Here is a 14932-nt window from a genome sequence, read left to right as displayed (position 1 = left end):
GTACAGTACCAACATGCTTCTCTTACTTGCAACAGCCCTTCTGGGGTGGACCCTGTACAGCGTTCTCTGCCTGGCCGGCAATGTCCGCCGAGTGCAGAAAATGGGGATCCCCTACCACGTTGTCCCCGCGAGCCCTGTCAATCCGCTCTGGATCCTGCTTGAGCCGGTTATTTTCTTCTTTCTTGCCCTCCTTCCGTTCCAGTTCGGTCGCATCAATCACTATGCACGTCGGACGTGGCAGTTTGCCGACAAGGCCCAGTCGCATATCCGCTTAGGTGATGCCTGGGCGATCGCTACCCCCGCAGAAGTCTTTGTCTACATCTGCGACGCCGAAGCAATCACCGATATTATTGCCCGTCGGTCAGACTTTGTTCGCCCGATCGAGCTCTATAGTATGACGCCGACAGCTGCCTCATCTGTTGTTCAGGCCGAACTAACGTAGCCAGAATTGCTCAATGTCTTCGGTCCTAACATTTCGACGGTTAGTCTGCACTTCCTGCCAATTGATATGCCTCTAACAAGATACAGACAGAAGGTGCTGACTGGCAGCGGCATCGCAAAATCGTCGCCGCGCCTTTCAATGAGAGCCTCAATAGCTTTGTCTGGCGTGAAGCCCTCAACCAGGCACAAGGCATGCTTGCTACTCGGGCGACAACCGGTCCTGCTGGAGAGCTAGGGGAAGATACACGCACGCTAGCACTGAATGTCCTCGCTGCAACCGGGTTCAAACGCTCAACGCCCTTCCAGACCAGTCGTGCTGCTCATTCCCAAGACCCCCGGTCCTATTCTGAATCGCTCAAGACCGTCATGCTCAACACTTTTGTGATCATGTTGATTCCCCCTGCTATCCTCAAGCTCCCTTTTCTTCCGAGCTGGTGCCGACGTGCCGGCCAGGCAGTCGAGGACTTCAAACAGCATATGCTCGACATGTTCAACACCGAGAAGACACTGCTCGATCAAGGCAAACCCGGCACCGGCACGCTCATGTCGTCCTTTGTGCGCGAGTCCGCAGTCGAATCAAAGAGCACAAAGACCGTCCTTACCCTAGAGGAGATACTCGGCAATATCTACGTAGTGAATTTCGCCGGCCACGACACAACAGCCGGAACACTCACCTACCTCCTCTTCCTACTCGCCGCATACCCCAACATCCAGCAATGGATCGCCGAGGAAATCCGCACTGTCTTCCCAGACCCTAACCGCGACACCTGGGACTACAAGGAATCATACCCGCGACTAAAGCGCTGCCTAGCAGTAGTCGTAAGCACCTTCACAACCACCAGCAAATCACCCCCAACTAACAGACAACAGCTCGAAACCGTCCGCCTGTACCCGCCCATCCTCGCCCTTCCGAAATCCGTCGCCTCCCCAACAGGAACAACCCTGCACCTCCCCGAATCCCAACGAACCCTCACCCTCCCCGCCAACGCGGTCATCCTCCCAAGCCTCCTCGCCGCGCAAATGCACCCAAAATACTGGCCCGATGAGCCAAACACCTGGAACCCGCACCGCTGGATCAAAACCAACCCCAACCCCAACCCTAATGCCAGGTCCAAACCCAAATCCAAATCCACAAACCAACAACCTCAATCCCAAACATCCCACCTCCCCCACAGAGGGGAAGAAGAAGAAGAAGAACTCATCGAACCCCGCGCAGGATCCTACCTCCCCTGGTCCGCCGGCGTGCAAGCCTGTGCAGGGAAATCGTTCGCGCAGGCGGAGCTTGTAGCTGTTCTTGCGGCGCTGTTTCGCGAGTATCGACTTAGGCCCGTGCTGGAACCTGGGGAGGACTTTGAGAGGGCGCAGAGAAGGTTGTTGGCGAAGACGCAGGATAGCTATCAGTTGCTTGTGATGCAGATGCGGGATGCGAATAGTACGCGGTTTGTTTGGGAGCGGGTTGGGGGGTAGGTTTGATTTTTGGTGGGTGGGATGTTGGGTGGTTTTGTATGGGTCTTTTGAGGCGGGGGTATTTCTGGCCTGTAGTAATAATGATAATAACACTGTGACTCGATTAGGCCAGCAAGAACTATTCAGTATTGTCTCTTCAGCTCTTCCAAATGTATTTTTAGGAGGATGGTCTTGGGTAGTTGGCGGGAGGAGGCAGCATAAGCTCCCGCGGATCTATGAACCTCGTTTCCTCCATTTCAGCACCATCTCGTATACTGGGTCCTTTCTCATCATACCCGAGACGGGATTCAATGCAGATGACTGCCCATCATGCTGTATCCCATTGGCGAACAGCCTGATAACCAACCCTCCGATATCGGGCCAAGGTATACTCCGCAGTTAAGCGCAATGCGGGGATATAAAGGAAGCTCATCGGTACAATAATCTACTTGAAAGTAAAAATCTATTGTCAGCTCTTCATTCTTGACAGCATCGAATCTAGAACTTCATTTTGAGGTGAATTTGTTTTGCGACGGTCGCTTCAAGACTACGACTACAGCCAGCACCGCACCCATCAACATGGCCTCTCAATCCGACCAACAGAAGGATCATTGGTCCTCAGAGGTAAACATCAGATCATTGCACCCTCTATCCTCATCTTTAGGAGTTAACGTAATACCAGGCCTACTCAACCTCCGCATCCTTCGTCCCAAGACTAACGCAAACCCTCCTTCAGTACCTCGATCCGCAGCCCACAGACAAGGTGCTTGACATCGGCTGTGGCGACGGCAAATTCACAGCCCAATTCATCCCTCACGTACAGAGTGTTCTTGGGATTGACGCCTCACCGGCAATGATTGAAGCCGCGAACCGGGATTTCGAAAGCGAGAAAGCCGCGTTTCGCGTTGTAGATTGCTGCCATCTGGAGCAGGAGATCGGCGTCGCGGATGGGAGATGGGATAAAGTGTACGTTCCTATCCGTTCCTTTTTTTTTCTCCGTTGCGAAAGCGTGTCTAGGCGACACAGTAGCTGACAAGTGAGAAGGGTTTCCAACGCTGCACTCCACTGGATCCTTCGGGATGAGACAACGCGGCTGTCGACTTTGAGGGGTGTCCATGCCTGTCTGAAGCAAGGTGGGACGTTTGTATTTGAAATGGGCGGGCATGGAAATGTAGGAGAGGTGAACACCGCTCTGATGTACTCGCTTCTTCGGCATGGCGTTCCGATTGAGAAGATAAGAGAGGTATACCCGTGGTTCTTCCCCTCGATACCCTGGATGACGAGTGCTTTGGAGGGAATTGGTTTCAAGGTGATCAAGATCGAGATGGAGCATCGGCCGACGTTGCTTACGAGCACGGTCAATGGAGGCTTGGCAGGTTGGGTGCGACTCATGGGGGCTTCGTTTCTAGAGGCTCTGGCTCCCGAGCAGAGGGAAGAGGCTGTCAAGGAGGTTTGTGATGTGTTGCAGAATGTTGTGACGAGGAAGGAGGATGGGAGTCAGTGGCTTCAGTATGTGAGGCTTAGAGGTGTTGCTGAGAAGCTTTAGTTGTCTTTTCAGCAATACTATATGGATTGTATTCGTCTGCACTATACTTGGCGCTCCTTCTGCGCTCGTTGCTGCATCAAAAGAGCTAACGGTATGTCTTCTTCATCGTAGAACTCGGCTTCTTCATCGACACCGAAATCGCGGAGCCGTTCACCTTCGGAGTTTTTCCAGGACTCTTCCCCAATGTCGGTGTCATCACTGGCATCGCTAGACTGTTCAGATGAGTCACTCGCCAACTCATCAAAGCGTGAGTGAAACGGTTTCCGACGTTCGACCTCAGCAGGGCCCCTTCGGCGTATGAGGTCGGCTGCTTGACGTTTCCTGAACGCTTCGACCTCGAAGCTGCCTGTCGATTCTGCTGCCTCATAGGTAAACTGATCGCGCTGATCCCTAGATGGAAAAGGGATACGATCAGGATCCGGCGGTGGCCACGAAACGCTAGGGTCTGGAGACGTGAGTAGAGTACAGACAACACCCAGTGAAGACATACCTTCGAACCCGTTAACCTCGTAGTCCAATCCGGCACTTCTGTCTTGAGTTCGCGCAAGTGGCCAGAACCAACTCAACACCTAGCAATAATCATCAGCTAGAGTAATAGAAGTGTCGCTGGGTTGACCAACATTAGCGCTCCCGCCCATTCCAGCTTTGATGTTAGACCAGATTCCGATATCATATGGGAACTCTTGCTTAGCGATCCGGACATTGATCCCCCCAGGGCCTGGCAGAAAGCCGCCATAATGCCGAGCTCGACGGAGGAGCGTTTCATGCCGTTCAATCTCCCATGACTCGATGGTGGTTGTATTTGCGCCCAGAGACCAGAGAGTACGGGCAAGGAGTATAGAAAGCACAAACAGAGTCAGGCTATTTGTAACGAACAGAGCAAACAGGTGGCCGATTTGCGCCACACTGGGTCCAAGATACTTTGATTGTCAGCCAAGGCCTGGTTGTAAGGGAGCAAACCCCTACACTGGGCATATTTCTGGAAGCCCAAATGATTGAGCCGCGCTCCCAGAGAAGAGTTTCGAGATACGCAATCCCGACGACAGCATAAAAAAGAAAACGGATGAAATGCGGAAAGGTAAAGTGCGAGACGCAATTTGAGGTCCACGGGCAGTGGTGGTCCATCTTCGGTATACATCTAGAACAAAACATTAGAATTGGAACTAGAGTAAACTTTAGTAAACTAACCTTCGACACGTTTTACAGTGGTGTGCCCGTGGTGGCTTGAATGCCTCGCACCTCCGACACCATCGTTGACGACCGCTGGCTTGATCAGCCTCTAGCTGCTTCCGATCTGACGGCATCCATCCTTTGGGAATGTGTCCTGGATCTACTGAACATGCCCGGTAATAGCATATCCAGATGCAAGTGGCAAAAACGTTAATTTTCCATACTTCGTCCTTTGTGAGTGGCGCTTCCTCAAAGTGGAGGAAGAAATACTGCGATGTGTACGCGAGAAACGCGATAAGAGTGCACACAGATGAGATTGCGAGCCGTGAGACGGAGAACGATGAGCAAAGCATCTTTTCTCTCGCCAGCTATTCTCTCAGGCTCGAAACCCGACAGCTGACAAGGAGTCAGGCCTTTTTTGCTGAATGTTGTCTTCGCGATGACTAAGGTCACGTGTGCGGATGGCCATGGGTGTGCGTGGAAATACCTTCACTTATTCTTTTTTTCCTTCATCAACCATCATCATTCGACCTGCGTGGTTGTTTCTATCTCATCGTTTATCATTGAGCGGAATATACCGTCACCATCTGCAGTCTATATCGAAGACATGACCAGCCAATTGAGGATTCTTAACACATGAAGATGCCAATCGAGGCTCTTCCCCACTCAACCGTCCGAGCTATCGGCTCGACATCGACCATTTCCGATCCGTGCTCACTTGTCAAAGAGCTGTTGGATAACGCCCTCGATGCATCGGCGTCTTCTATAGTCGTCGAGATTTCTCAGGACACCGTCGACTTCCTCCAAGTAAAAGACAATGGACACGGTATCCCCACAACCGACCACGCACTCGTATGCCAACGCGCTTTTACAAGCAAGATTCAAACAGTCAAAGACCTACGGAATGTAGGTGGAAAATCACTTGGCTTCAGGGGTGAAGCTCTGGCCAGCGCCGCCGAAGTGTCCCGCAGTTTGATGATCTCTACTCGAACGACTTCAGACCCTGTTGGCTCTTCTCTGCAGTATGGAAGAAACGGAGAGCTCATCAGGTAATCCTCCTCATCTATGTATTTTGTTTAGAGTCTCATGTTCAGCACACAACGTACCTCGCATCCCGTCGGGACGACTATCCGCATTACAAAAATCTTCCATCACATACCTGTCCGACGACAGACTGCCATTAAAAACTCGAAAAAGACGCTTGTTGCGATCCGGAAGATGGTCCAGACGTATGCAATGGCTAGACCTTCTACGAGACTGTCACTCAAGGTTCTCAAAGCTAAGAACGAGAGTGGTAACTGGATGTATGCTCCAGCCAAACACGCCACTCTCATGGAGGCAGCACTCAAGATTGCGGGCACCGAAATTGCCTCACAATGCATGGCCAAAGAGTGGCCTCAGCCGTCTCCAGGCTCTTCGAACGGTGATACTTCAGCTTTCAAGCTAACTGCGCTACTTCCAAAGCTTGGATCCGGTGAGTCTTCCGTCTTGAGGCTCAAGGGTAAACTGACGGAAACAGATTATACCAAGTTCAACAGCTCGGGTCAATATATCAGCATCGACGGCAGACCCGTATCATCTAGTCGAGGTTTTGCGCAGGCTCTCGTCAAGCTTTACAAGTCGTACATACGCTTGATTGCTTCTCAGGATGGTCTGTCGCCTACGATCACCGATCCATTCCTCTGCGTTCATATCAACTGTCCTGAAGGGAGCTATGATGTCAACATCGAGCCATCGAAAGACGACATCTTATTCGAAGATCAGAAAGCGGCTCTTGCTCTGGTGGATGCTCTTTTTCGTGATACGTACGGAGAGCTGCCTGACGGAGAGGGCACCAGACGTATCACTGTCAAAGAGGACACCCCACCAAGGAATGGGTTCGAGGTTCTATTGTCGGGCAACTCCAATGGCCAGATCCCCGCAGTCTTGACTCCGACCGCGATGCTTGGGCATACAGAGAGTGCAAATGCTCACCCGTTCATTCGCCCTAGTCCTCCCAACCACAAGCGATCGGGAACCACGTCTCTTGGCAGACCAACGGGCAAGGCGGGGTTCGTCCGGGCAAGCAATATGGGATCGTCTCGTATATCCCCAGTGAGAAATTCCCAGGGACACCAACGAACTAGCCCAGACTTTCAAAGAGCGAGCTTCTTTCCGCATGGCCCCAGAGAGCCAAGGAGAGAATCTATCACCCCCGGTAGGACACCGCAAGCCAACAGCTTTGGGTCTCCATCGTCTAGCTCAGCAGCTAGCCTGGGCTCTTTGTCCTCCAGTACATCCCCTCAGTCTCCAGTGCTCAGCCGAACATCCCCCAGAGCGACTGCTCTAGAACTGTCGCAATCATCGCCGACTACTCCAGTCTCAAATGTGCGGCAGCAGCAGAGAGAGAATGACAGGGAGCGGTACGGCAGCGGGGCTTTGGATACTTGGTTCTTACGACTATCTCAAGGCACACAGATGCCTGCGGCAAGGGAAGAACCTCAGGGACACGAAAATGGACTCTCGCTGTCTCAGCTAGCACAAAGCCGGTTCGGGTCTGAGGTTACGAGTCCAAACCTCATCAGGGGTTTGACCTCATCGCGTCCTCAACCCATTGATAGAACACCTAGTCCCACGTCGGCAACAGAGCTGTCGCAATCCTCTCCAGATTCAGTACAACAAATCACAAACACCAGCTACAAACCCGGTGGTCTTCCAGTTCTCGAGCAATGGTCAGCCAGGCTTTACAACGCCGCAAACCCCAACGAGAACCCCGAGCTCCAAAAAGCACTCGAATTCGAGACTCGCAAAAAAGCTGCTATACAAGGACGACGAATGCAACTAAAGCATTCCGGCTCTTCGACTCCAGCCAGCAACCCCCACGAAAACAGATACCTCGCTGCTCGAGCTGCGTTGAGCTCGAACCCCGATGCTGAAATGCTACTGCGCGCCAACTCCAACGGCGCGTCTAAGCCCATCCTCAGCCCCCACGATCCAAGGGCGTACCTCATGCGTCTCCGCGAGACGCAACAGACCGATGCGCCAGGCTCGAAAATCAAGCGTATTGCCTCGAACAAGTTGCCCTTTGAGAAGGTTCCTGAGGGGCTCGACCTGCATACGGTGGGTCTTACACTGCCCGCGGAGCTAGCACTGCTCCATACCACTTACACGGAGATCTCCAAGAATGATCTATATACGCGTTCTGGTGATGGAATTGAAGGGTTTACTTCAAATGATATGAGCTCCGCTACTCAACACTGGACTGCCCGACTGGCGTATCTAACAACTACACTATATCGAACCACGGACAGCGATAAGATCCCTGCTCTACAGTTTGATTTTTCCGAAATCAGTCGTGTTCGACAAAACGTTGCTCCTTCCTAGCTATGATTTCTGTCCATCTGTTGCAACATCACCTTATTTGATCCACGACTTGATCTGTGTTCGCACATGCTGTTTCGCGCCATTCCTGTCCATCAACCACAGTATATCGATAAACCATATATCAGCATCCGAGAATCTTCTTCATACCAAGTCGAGCTGTGACGACATATCACACGAGGCCAATCTCCAAAACTCCAGATCCCGGGAGGTACTGCGTCGCTCTTGCCTCAGCCCGGCTGAATTTCCCAGTCCAAACACACGCCCGCCAACCTTGCTACCTGATTGTTCCCCCAACGTCTTAATTTCTCGCTGAACAGCTTCAAGTGGTTCAAATTCCAGCCTGCGCAACTCAATATATAACATAGACCATAGAATTATAATCGAGCATGAACCTATACCCACACCTCTACACCTCTACCTCCCATCTTCATCCTTCCACTCAGATAAGCACCCCTTTGATACCCACTCTCATACGCATCATAGTGATAAGCAGGAGGGAGACAGCCAAACCCTCCCTTACCACCAACTCCCAGTTCTATTCGATCGCTCTAGCATGGGTAGTCGAGTGGCCTGTGTATGGCACTCGCAAGACACGCTCGATCAAAAAAAGCTAAGTTTTTTTGGTGTGGTAACTTTAACTGGAGGATTAGGACCAAGCTTAGGACTGAGAAGGGCAGTTGTTCAATTCTTCCAATGTTGACTTTCCCCTTTTCCTCCTTTTGTTTCCGATTCCGTGTTTGGTTGGTGAATTGTTAGTGGAGGAGACCTCGCGAAGGGGAAGGGTTCTTTCCGATAAGGTATATAAATCAGCTGGAGCTACTATGGATCCGCCTTTTTGGGACATACAGAGCAGTCCAGCTACCTCTATGTCCGGTTCTGTGTGCTGCGACGCTTACGGGAATGCTAGTGCTAGGTGTTCAAATACCGTTGCGTCAAAAACACGATTTCAACCTCTAATGCCGAACGAATACCTACCTATTTACTGTATATACCTTCTAATATCCTCTGCCCCTTTTAACCTCATTAAGCAACGCATCTCCTCTCTTAATCCTCTCCCAATTCTCCTTTAGGACATCAAACGACCTTGAGAAGTATTCCTCTCCAACTCCACTAATATGCGGACTGATCTGTACGTTCGGCGCATCCCATAACGGGTTATCGGCGGGTAGAGGTTCGGGCTCTGTAACATCTAGCGCGGCACCGCTCAACTCCCCAGATTTAAGCGACGCGATCAACGCTTCTTGATCGATGACCTTGCCACGGGAGATGTTGGTCAGGTAGGGGTTGCGGTGGCCAGGCCGTTTGTTAGCAGCGAGGACGGCGAATTCCTCCGCGCCCAGCAGATGTGTTGTTTGCGGGGTTAGAGGGAGTGAGACGACGACGTGGTCGAGGCCTAGTGAGAGGAACTCGTGGAGAGACTCCTTGGATGTACCGTGGTGCCACGAGATTGGGAGTGTTCCGTCTGGGTCGCCGGTGCCGGGGACGATGTAGTGCGGGTCGCGGCGGGATGCGGGTGTGTCGCGAGGGGATGCGGTGTATGCGTAGACGGTCATTCCGAGGGCGGTTGCGACTCGAGCGACTAATTCTCTTTGTTAGTATATTGTAATCGTGCGGCGCAGTGTGGGGGCGGGTCGCATACTCTGTCGTCCAATACTGCCGTACCCCAGGATTCCTACTTTTTTGCCGACATTGTCATGGACTCCCTTTACATAGTCCTCGCCTTTTCCCCAGATGTGCTGCTTTTGGTTCTCGTATGTGACGGCGAATTTGCGCGACGCCGCGAGCCAGTTCAACACTGTCCATTCTGAGATTGGGGGCCCGTGGATGCCAGAGCTTGTTGTCAAGGGGACGGAGGAATTATGGAAAATAGGATCATGCGAGACCTTGTCTAGACCGGCGGAGAAAAAGTGGATAAATTTGATGCTGTCCAGACTGTCAGCTAACTGTATTTGGTCCCCGCAGTCGCGCTGGAGGCCTTACTCCTTGGCATCTTCAGGCTTGGGGAGATTTCCTAGAGTCGCGACGAGACTGGCTTTGCGCGCAATATCTTCATTGCTGTCAGATTGCAGTCCTATAGAGTGATTAAATGAGAAGAGTGGGATTGACACTCACCACTCGGAATCGGAGCTCTAGCTTGCTGCGTCGATACACTGACCTCCAAGTCCGGGAATTTGTTCCGAACCTGCTCAACGATGGTCGTTGGGAAGTCTCGATCGAGAGCGAGCAGAAGAATAGGTTTCGAGATCTGAGCGTCACCCATTGTTGCGATTGTCAGAGAGGAGCGAATGGCAGAATCGCAAGTAGACGAGGGGCATGAGGGGGATTATATACGAAGCGGGGCAGTCGCCTTTCGTACACACAGCGTCTCCAATCAGGATGACTCAGCCCCGCCTGATTGTTAATATGTTATGGCGGTAGATAACGTTTTTGTAGCAAGATTGTCCCATGGTCACGCAAGAAGTCATCATGTTCGTAGGATTATTCTGTTGGTGGTGGATTTGGAGTAGACGGTTATAGTCCAGCCCACATGGTGCATAAGTGGGGGCTTTAGCTTAGCTGTCGCAAAAGGGCCCGTACATGCAACCACCGTCAAGTACAGCTGGTTGTCGCAGTCTCGGAGTATATCAACTATTGAGCATAGCTGTACCGCCCATGTCAAGGCGATAGAAATGCGAACACAAGTCAGGGCATAACAGTTCAATGAGACATACACCTGTGGCTTGCTGTTTGCGAGACGCATGTCGAGAGTAGGCGCTTGCAAGCCAATACCCAGCATCAGGTTTCAGGCCATATAGGATGGTAGAAATACTAAGAGCTCACTCCATAGGCCTTCTTCGAAACCGAGACATGATCTGGGTTTGTCACGTGAACAGCCACCGGCTCTACCCAGTCGCCCCCACGTTCCGCAATAATGTCTTTTCTCCGACATGCAGTGCAATGTACAAGCCGGTGCGTCCTCGGCCAAAGAAAACCAACATCGTTCGCTCACGAGATGGATGTAAAGGCTGCCGTGAACGAAAAACTAAGTGTGACGAGCAAAAGCCCTCATGTGGGACATGCGTGAGACTGAAGAGGAACTGTGAGCAAGTTCGAAAGGACCTCCAGTTCAAGATAGCCACGGTGCCATCGAAAAGGGACGTATCGTCGCAGGTAAAAATCGATGTACCAACTACCTCCATCTATGAGGGCTCCAACCAGTTGAGTCGCGATACTGTTCGAGTACCGAATTTGAATCTCCTCAAGTCCCTCCAACATACAGAAAGGGATGTGTTCTATTCAACGTACTGGGAGAAATTCTGCCTCCCGGCTTTGCATCCGATGTTCACGTCGCTCTCTGCTTCAGCACTGAATAACCCGATGCTGAAAAGTGCTGTCTTGGCGCTTTCTTCATGCAATTTAAGTCGTATAAGCCCGAACCGCCGAGGGACATCGAGCCCATACTTGGGGACACACAGCCCGAATATCGTTCATCAAACCAGAAGTCAGCTGTACTATTCCTCGGCGATCAGACAATTTGTCTCGTTGGACCGGTCGGACGTTCAGCTGTTCACAGATATAGTCTTCACTGTTCTGGTTCTCTTTGCATACATTGAATCCTCAATGGGGAATCTGCATGGTTTCGAGTGCCATGAGCAGGGATTAGGGAGCTTCTTCGCCGAGCTGCACGAAAAGATGGGCGATGTGGCCCGAAATCCCCTGCTGACAGCTTGGATGCAAATTCGATTTGTGGTTTGGTGGGCTCGGGCATATTTCAGTGCGTTACATGTTCTTCAAAAACTACCACCCGTGCTCCTACCGGAATCGCTTGCTATGCACTCTGGTGTGATTCGGGAGCGGCGTGTTGAAGTGTTGAGTATCATGTGTGAGTCGCATCGCTTAAACGCCAGAGAGGTGCTCGGGTACTGGGGTCATGCCGGCGAAAACAAAGTATTAGATGAGCAAGGACCTTCAGAGCGCGACGCAAGGGATACCGTATTTCTGCAGCTCGTCGAAGAAGAGAGGAAGCTTGAAAAATGGCTAATAAGTCTCCCACGGTCCGAGCAGCCATTCGAAGGTCTCTTGGTCCAACGTGATTCCGCACACAGTGGTTATAGTGCCTCCGATTCCCTTGCTCCCATACGGTTTCAATTTCACGACGCAGCGCTCAACTTCGCATATTATGTGGTCTCGCGAATAATGCAATGCACTGGTTTGCTGTGCCGGCTTCAAAGTACCGACAGCCGTCAGTTTGGTTCGATCTGCATCGAAGAGGAGGGATGGATTGAAATCTTAGTGAGAATTGTAAAGGGCATCAGCCTAGAGCACTCCATCACGAGGAACACCTATACAATTGGTTTTTCAAGTCTGATGCTGCCTGCGGTTCTCAGATGCAAGAGTCCTCTTCTTGGCTTTGAGATCCAAAAGTGGCTCGAAATGCTACGCAGCCTCCATCCCACAGAAGAGGGGGCTTTTCCAGTTTATCAAACCCTTGGCGTCGTGAAAGCAGTCAACCAGCAAAGGATGATAGGGCGCGAGATACTTGGCGTTACCTTGCCGAAAGATGATGCAGGGGGCAACCCAAAGTTCACTGCTTATAATAGCCAGTCAATTAGTCCTCTGGTACTCCACGGGAGATGCCTGGCTTCTGGTACGCTGCTCACTGAGTGTGTCTCTATCGAATCATAAGATAAAAATGCTTGATAGTCGAATGATCATAGTTGACAGGAGCCTGTTCCATTAGACATTAGCGAGAACATTTCTTACAGGTGCGATCCGGGCGAGGGTTGATTGAACGAACTTCGCAGAACGGCGGTCGGGCCAGCCTACAGTACCATCGAGTTTCTTAATCAGCGATAGAGGCTTGAACCTTATCATCAGTATCCGCCCTCTACCATTTTTCCTTGGTAGAGTCCGCAGCCGGTATCCCGATTTCTGTGGTTGTGCGAGTCTATGGCGGCCAAAGCGTCGGGCTCCAAAGTGGACTGCATTGAAAACCAGAACTTGATTTTTACATGCAAGATGGCCAAGGGTTGAGCTCTCATTTGTCGGGAAACAACTGCTGCAAACCTTGGAGGGCGCTTTGCATCGGCCGAATGAAGACCCTTGAACACAAGGGTACAGCGGGTGGCAGTTTGAATTTTGAGTATCCACGGTACACGCAAGAAATAAAGCTTCGCCCGAATGTTCCGCGTTTGACTGCACTTAGGACCAGTGCAAGGCTGAGCAAGCTCGGATCGACCAGCAAAGAGACCAGCCACAGCTTACTTGACAGCTGTCTCTTCTGGATTTTAATGAGACCACCAACGCCGCCTGATCGGTTTGCAAAGAGCCAACGTGGTGCCGCTGAGCAGCGATAGTCCCGCGCGATAGTGGCTCTAGCGTGCCTAGGGAGGCATTCCAAGGGACGCAGCTCCACGAGGTGCTCATCCACGGATTGGCCGGGCGCAAACTGACGTTCCCTGACCAAACCAGGGCCCTCATCCGCTCATATCCCAGGTAGAAATGAATCCTCCACAGTCAAAGCCAATGAAGTGTCATGGCCAGGAAATCGATCAGTGCGCCATGACGTGAATTGGGTCGCTACACGTTGGAGCAATCCAGTGATCTTTGGTTCAAACCCATTCATATGGCAGCCATCGTCCTCGCTCCCCACGAAGACTGACAAGTACTGCTCACTCATTCTTTCATGATTTTTCCTTTGCGACGAGCATCTCACACGGATTGCTGCAGCCCGGATCGTCTTATCGAGAACCCGTCTTCGCACGTTTGGGATATTCACCCCACAAATTCCTCGAAAAAGCCAGCTTGAAAATGCCTGGGCAGCGGATCCAGGTACGTACACCTAGTGATGATGGATTGCAGCCTCAGAGTGCCAGTGTAACGATCGATAGAAGCCGGACATGGAGGACCCAGAGGAAGTGGCAGCCCAGGCGAATCGGTACAAGCACGCGCTCCTCTTACTCGTTGAAACCATCCGGAAAAATCACCCGGAAGACACGCACAATTTGATTGATGCTATTCGCGGCACTAGTTCTGTACCGGAGGCCGCCGAGCTTTTGATTCGATTGTCAGAGTCTCAGAGTCAGAATACAACAGTAAACAGAAGCGGTTCAGGAAACGGTGATGGAAGCAGTACCCAGTCATGAAGAAGGGCGGAGGTGGTCGTCACTTACTCGGATGCAGGCCCTTCGAGTTCAAGTCAACAGAGGCCAATTTTATTACCAGTGCTTGGTACATAGCGAGAGCTTCAGCGCTTGGCGATGATATTTGTTTGCTTCATTCCCATATGATGGGGGATTTAGTAGCTGGCAGCGAGTCAAGCGCTCTAGACAGACAGACAGTCAAGACATGAAGTGGACCTCGGAGAGGGATTTGCCGTAAAGCCACCTGACTTTGTCTTTATTTCCACTCACAATCACGTGCCACCGCGCCCCTGCTCAGGTCCTGAGGATCATTCCAAGCAAGGACAACTGCAACAACATCTCAGATCAACACTTCCTTCTTCCCTTCCATCGTTTTGACAAGTCTTGCAAGTGTTACAGAATGCAATGCATGCTGTTTTGTCGGGACTGAAGAATGGCCCCTCTTTTAAGGTCCTGATGATAGAGACATCATTCCAAAACACTTCTGCAAGGGAAAATGTCCACGCACTTCTGGTATCCCACCATCTCATAGCCGTTCTTCTCGCTCTTTATCCTTGTAGATGTCCGAAGGCTATGCCACTGCTTTTAGCCGACTAGCGCCTCCCCTGCCAGCCTGCCACTGCGCTACTCCGGGATTCCAGCGGGAACTGGAGGGCTTATACGAAGGACAAGCGATGGGGCCAGGTGAAACCTTGAAAGCCATCTTAAGCGCCGGCTAAATATACTTGATTGTGGATGGAGCTGCAGGCTATCAATTCAGGACATCTACTCCAGACTACAGCATAATCCCCAATCCACGCGTCTCTCGACGACGCGAATCTGACTCTCGATCCTGATTCACGAG

General features: G+C 51.5%; 7 protein-coding genes across 7 annotated transcripts; 5 read left to right on the top strand and 2 right to left on the bottom strand.

The window, feature by feature from the left end:
- Positions 1 to 13: 13 nt before the first annotated feature.
- BJY04DRAFT_216150 (cytochrome P450) lies at positions 14 to 1908 on the top strand (the record flags this gene model as incomplete). Its single annotated transcript, XM_073715647.1, has 4 exons — positions 14 to 392; positions 447 to 481; positions 529 to 1260; positions 1312 to 1908. 4 exons carry the CDS (start codon positions 14 to 16, stop codon positions 1906 to 1908), a joined length of 1743 nt encoding a protein of 580 aa, XP_073573627.1.
- Positions 1909 to 2466: 558 nt separating this feature from the next.
- Positions 2467 to 3433, top strand: BJY04DRAFT_216149 (class I SAM-dependent methyltransferase; the record flags this gene model as incomplete). The annotated part of the gene is made up of 3 exons (XM_073715646.1): positions 2467 to 2511; positions 2570 to 2853; positions 2932 to 3433. 3 exons carry the CDS (start codon positions 2467 to 2469, stop codon positions 3431 to 3433), a joined length of 831 nt encoding a protein of 276 aa, XP_073573626.1.
- pfa4 (putative palmitoyltransferase with autoacylation activity Pfa4) lies at positions 3377 to 5047 on the bottom strand. The gene is made up of 5 exons (XM_073720002.1): positions 4622 to 5047; positions 4400 to 4571; positions 4054 to 4353; positions 3924 to 4002; positions 3377 to 3878 (listed from the first exon to the last, which is right to left on the bottom strand). The coding sequence occupies exons 1-5, from the start codon at positions 4954 to 4956 to the stop codon at positions 3475 to 3477; spliced, it is 1290 nt and encodes a 429-aa protein (XP_073573625.1). The 5' UTR covers positions 4957 to 5047; the 3' UTR covers positions 3377 to 3474.
- A 103-nt stretch (positions 5048 to 5150) lies between these two features.
- Positions 5151 to 8159, top strand: BJY04DRAFT_226428 (putative DNA mismatch repair protein). The gene is made up of 4 exons (XM_073718410.1): positions 5151 to 5652; positions 5698 to 6077; positions 6123 to 6875; positions 6963 to 8159. Exons 1-4 carry the CDS (start codon positions 5240 to 5242, stop codon positions 7964 to 7966), a joined length of 2550 nt encoding a protein of 849 aa, XP_073573624.1. The 5' UTR covers positions 5151 to 5239; the 3' UTR covers positions 7967 to 8159.
- A 363-nt stretch (positions 8160 to 8522) lies between these two features.
- Positions 8523 to 10746, bottom strand: BJY04DRAFT_184452 (D-isomer specific 2-hydroxyacid dehydrogenase family protein). The gene is made up of 4 exons (XM_073710617.1): positions 10079 to 10746; positions 9947 to 10013; positions 9606 to 9889; positions 8523 to 9545 (listed from the first exon to the last, which is right to left on the bottom strand). Exons 1-4 carry the CDS (start codon positions 10224 to 10226, stop codon positions 8962 to 8964), a joined length of 1083 nt encoding a protein of 360 aa, XP_073573623.1. The 5' UTR covers positions 10227 to 10746; the 3' UTR covers positions 8523 to 8961.
- A 1251-nt stretch (positions 10747 to 11997) lies between these two features.
- Positions 11998 to 13123, top strand: BJY04DRAFT_184449 (uncharacterized protein). Its single transcript, XM_073710616.1, has 2 exons — positions 11998 to 12674; positions 12744 to 13123. Exon 1 carries the CDS (start codon positions 12143 to 12145, stop codon positions 12629 to 12631), a length of 489 nt encoding a protein of 162 aa, XP_073573622.1. The 5' UTR covers positions 11998 to 12142; the 3' UTR covers positions 12632 to 12674; positions 12744 to 13123.
- Positions 13124 to 13162: 39 nt separating this feature from the next.
- On the top strand, positions 13163 to 14438 carry BJY04DRAFT_184448 (uncharacterized protein). Its single transcript, XM_073710615.1, has 3 exons — positions 13163 to 13610; positions 13676 to 13777; positions 13837 to 14438. The coding sequence occupies exons 2-3, from the start codon at positions 13757 to 13759 to the stop codon at positions 14089 to 14091; spliced, it is 276 nt and encodes a 91-aa protein (XP_073573621.1). The 5' UTR covers positions 13163 to 13610; positions 13676 to 13756; the 3' UTR covers positions 14092 to 14438.
- Positions 14439 to 14932: the final 494 nt, after the last annotated feature.

The sequence above is a fragment of the Aspergillus karnatakaensis genome (assembly GCF_047715665.1).
Source record: "Aspergillus karnatakaensis strain CBS 102800 unplaced genomic scaffold BJY04scaffold_13, whole genome shotgun sequence".
In the NCBI taxonomy this organism is placed as follows: Eukaryota; Fungi; Ascomycota; class Eurotiomycetes; order Eurotiales; family Aspergillaceae; genus Aspergillus; species Aspergillus karnatakaensis.
The sequence above is the reverse complement of the archived record's forward strand: the minus strand, read 5'-3'. Positions and strand labels throughout refer to the sequence as shown.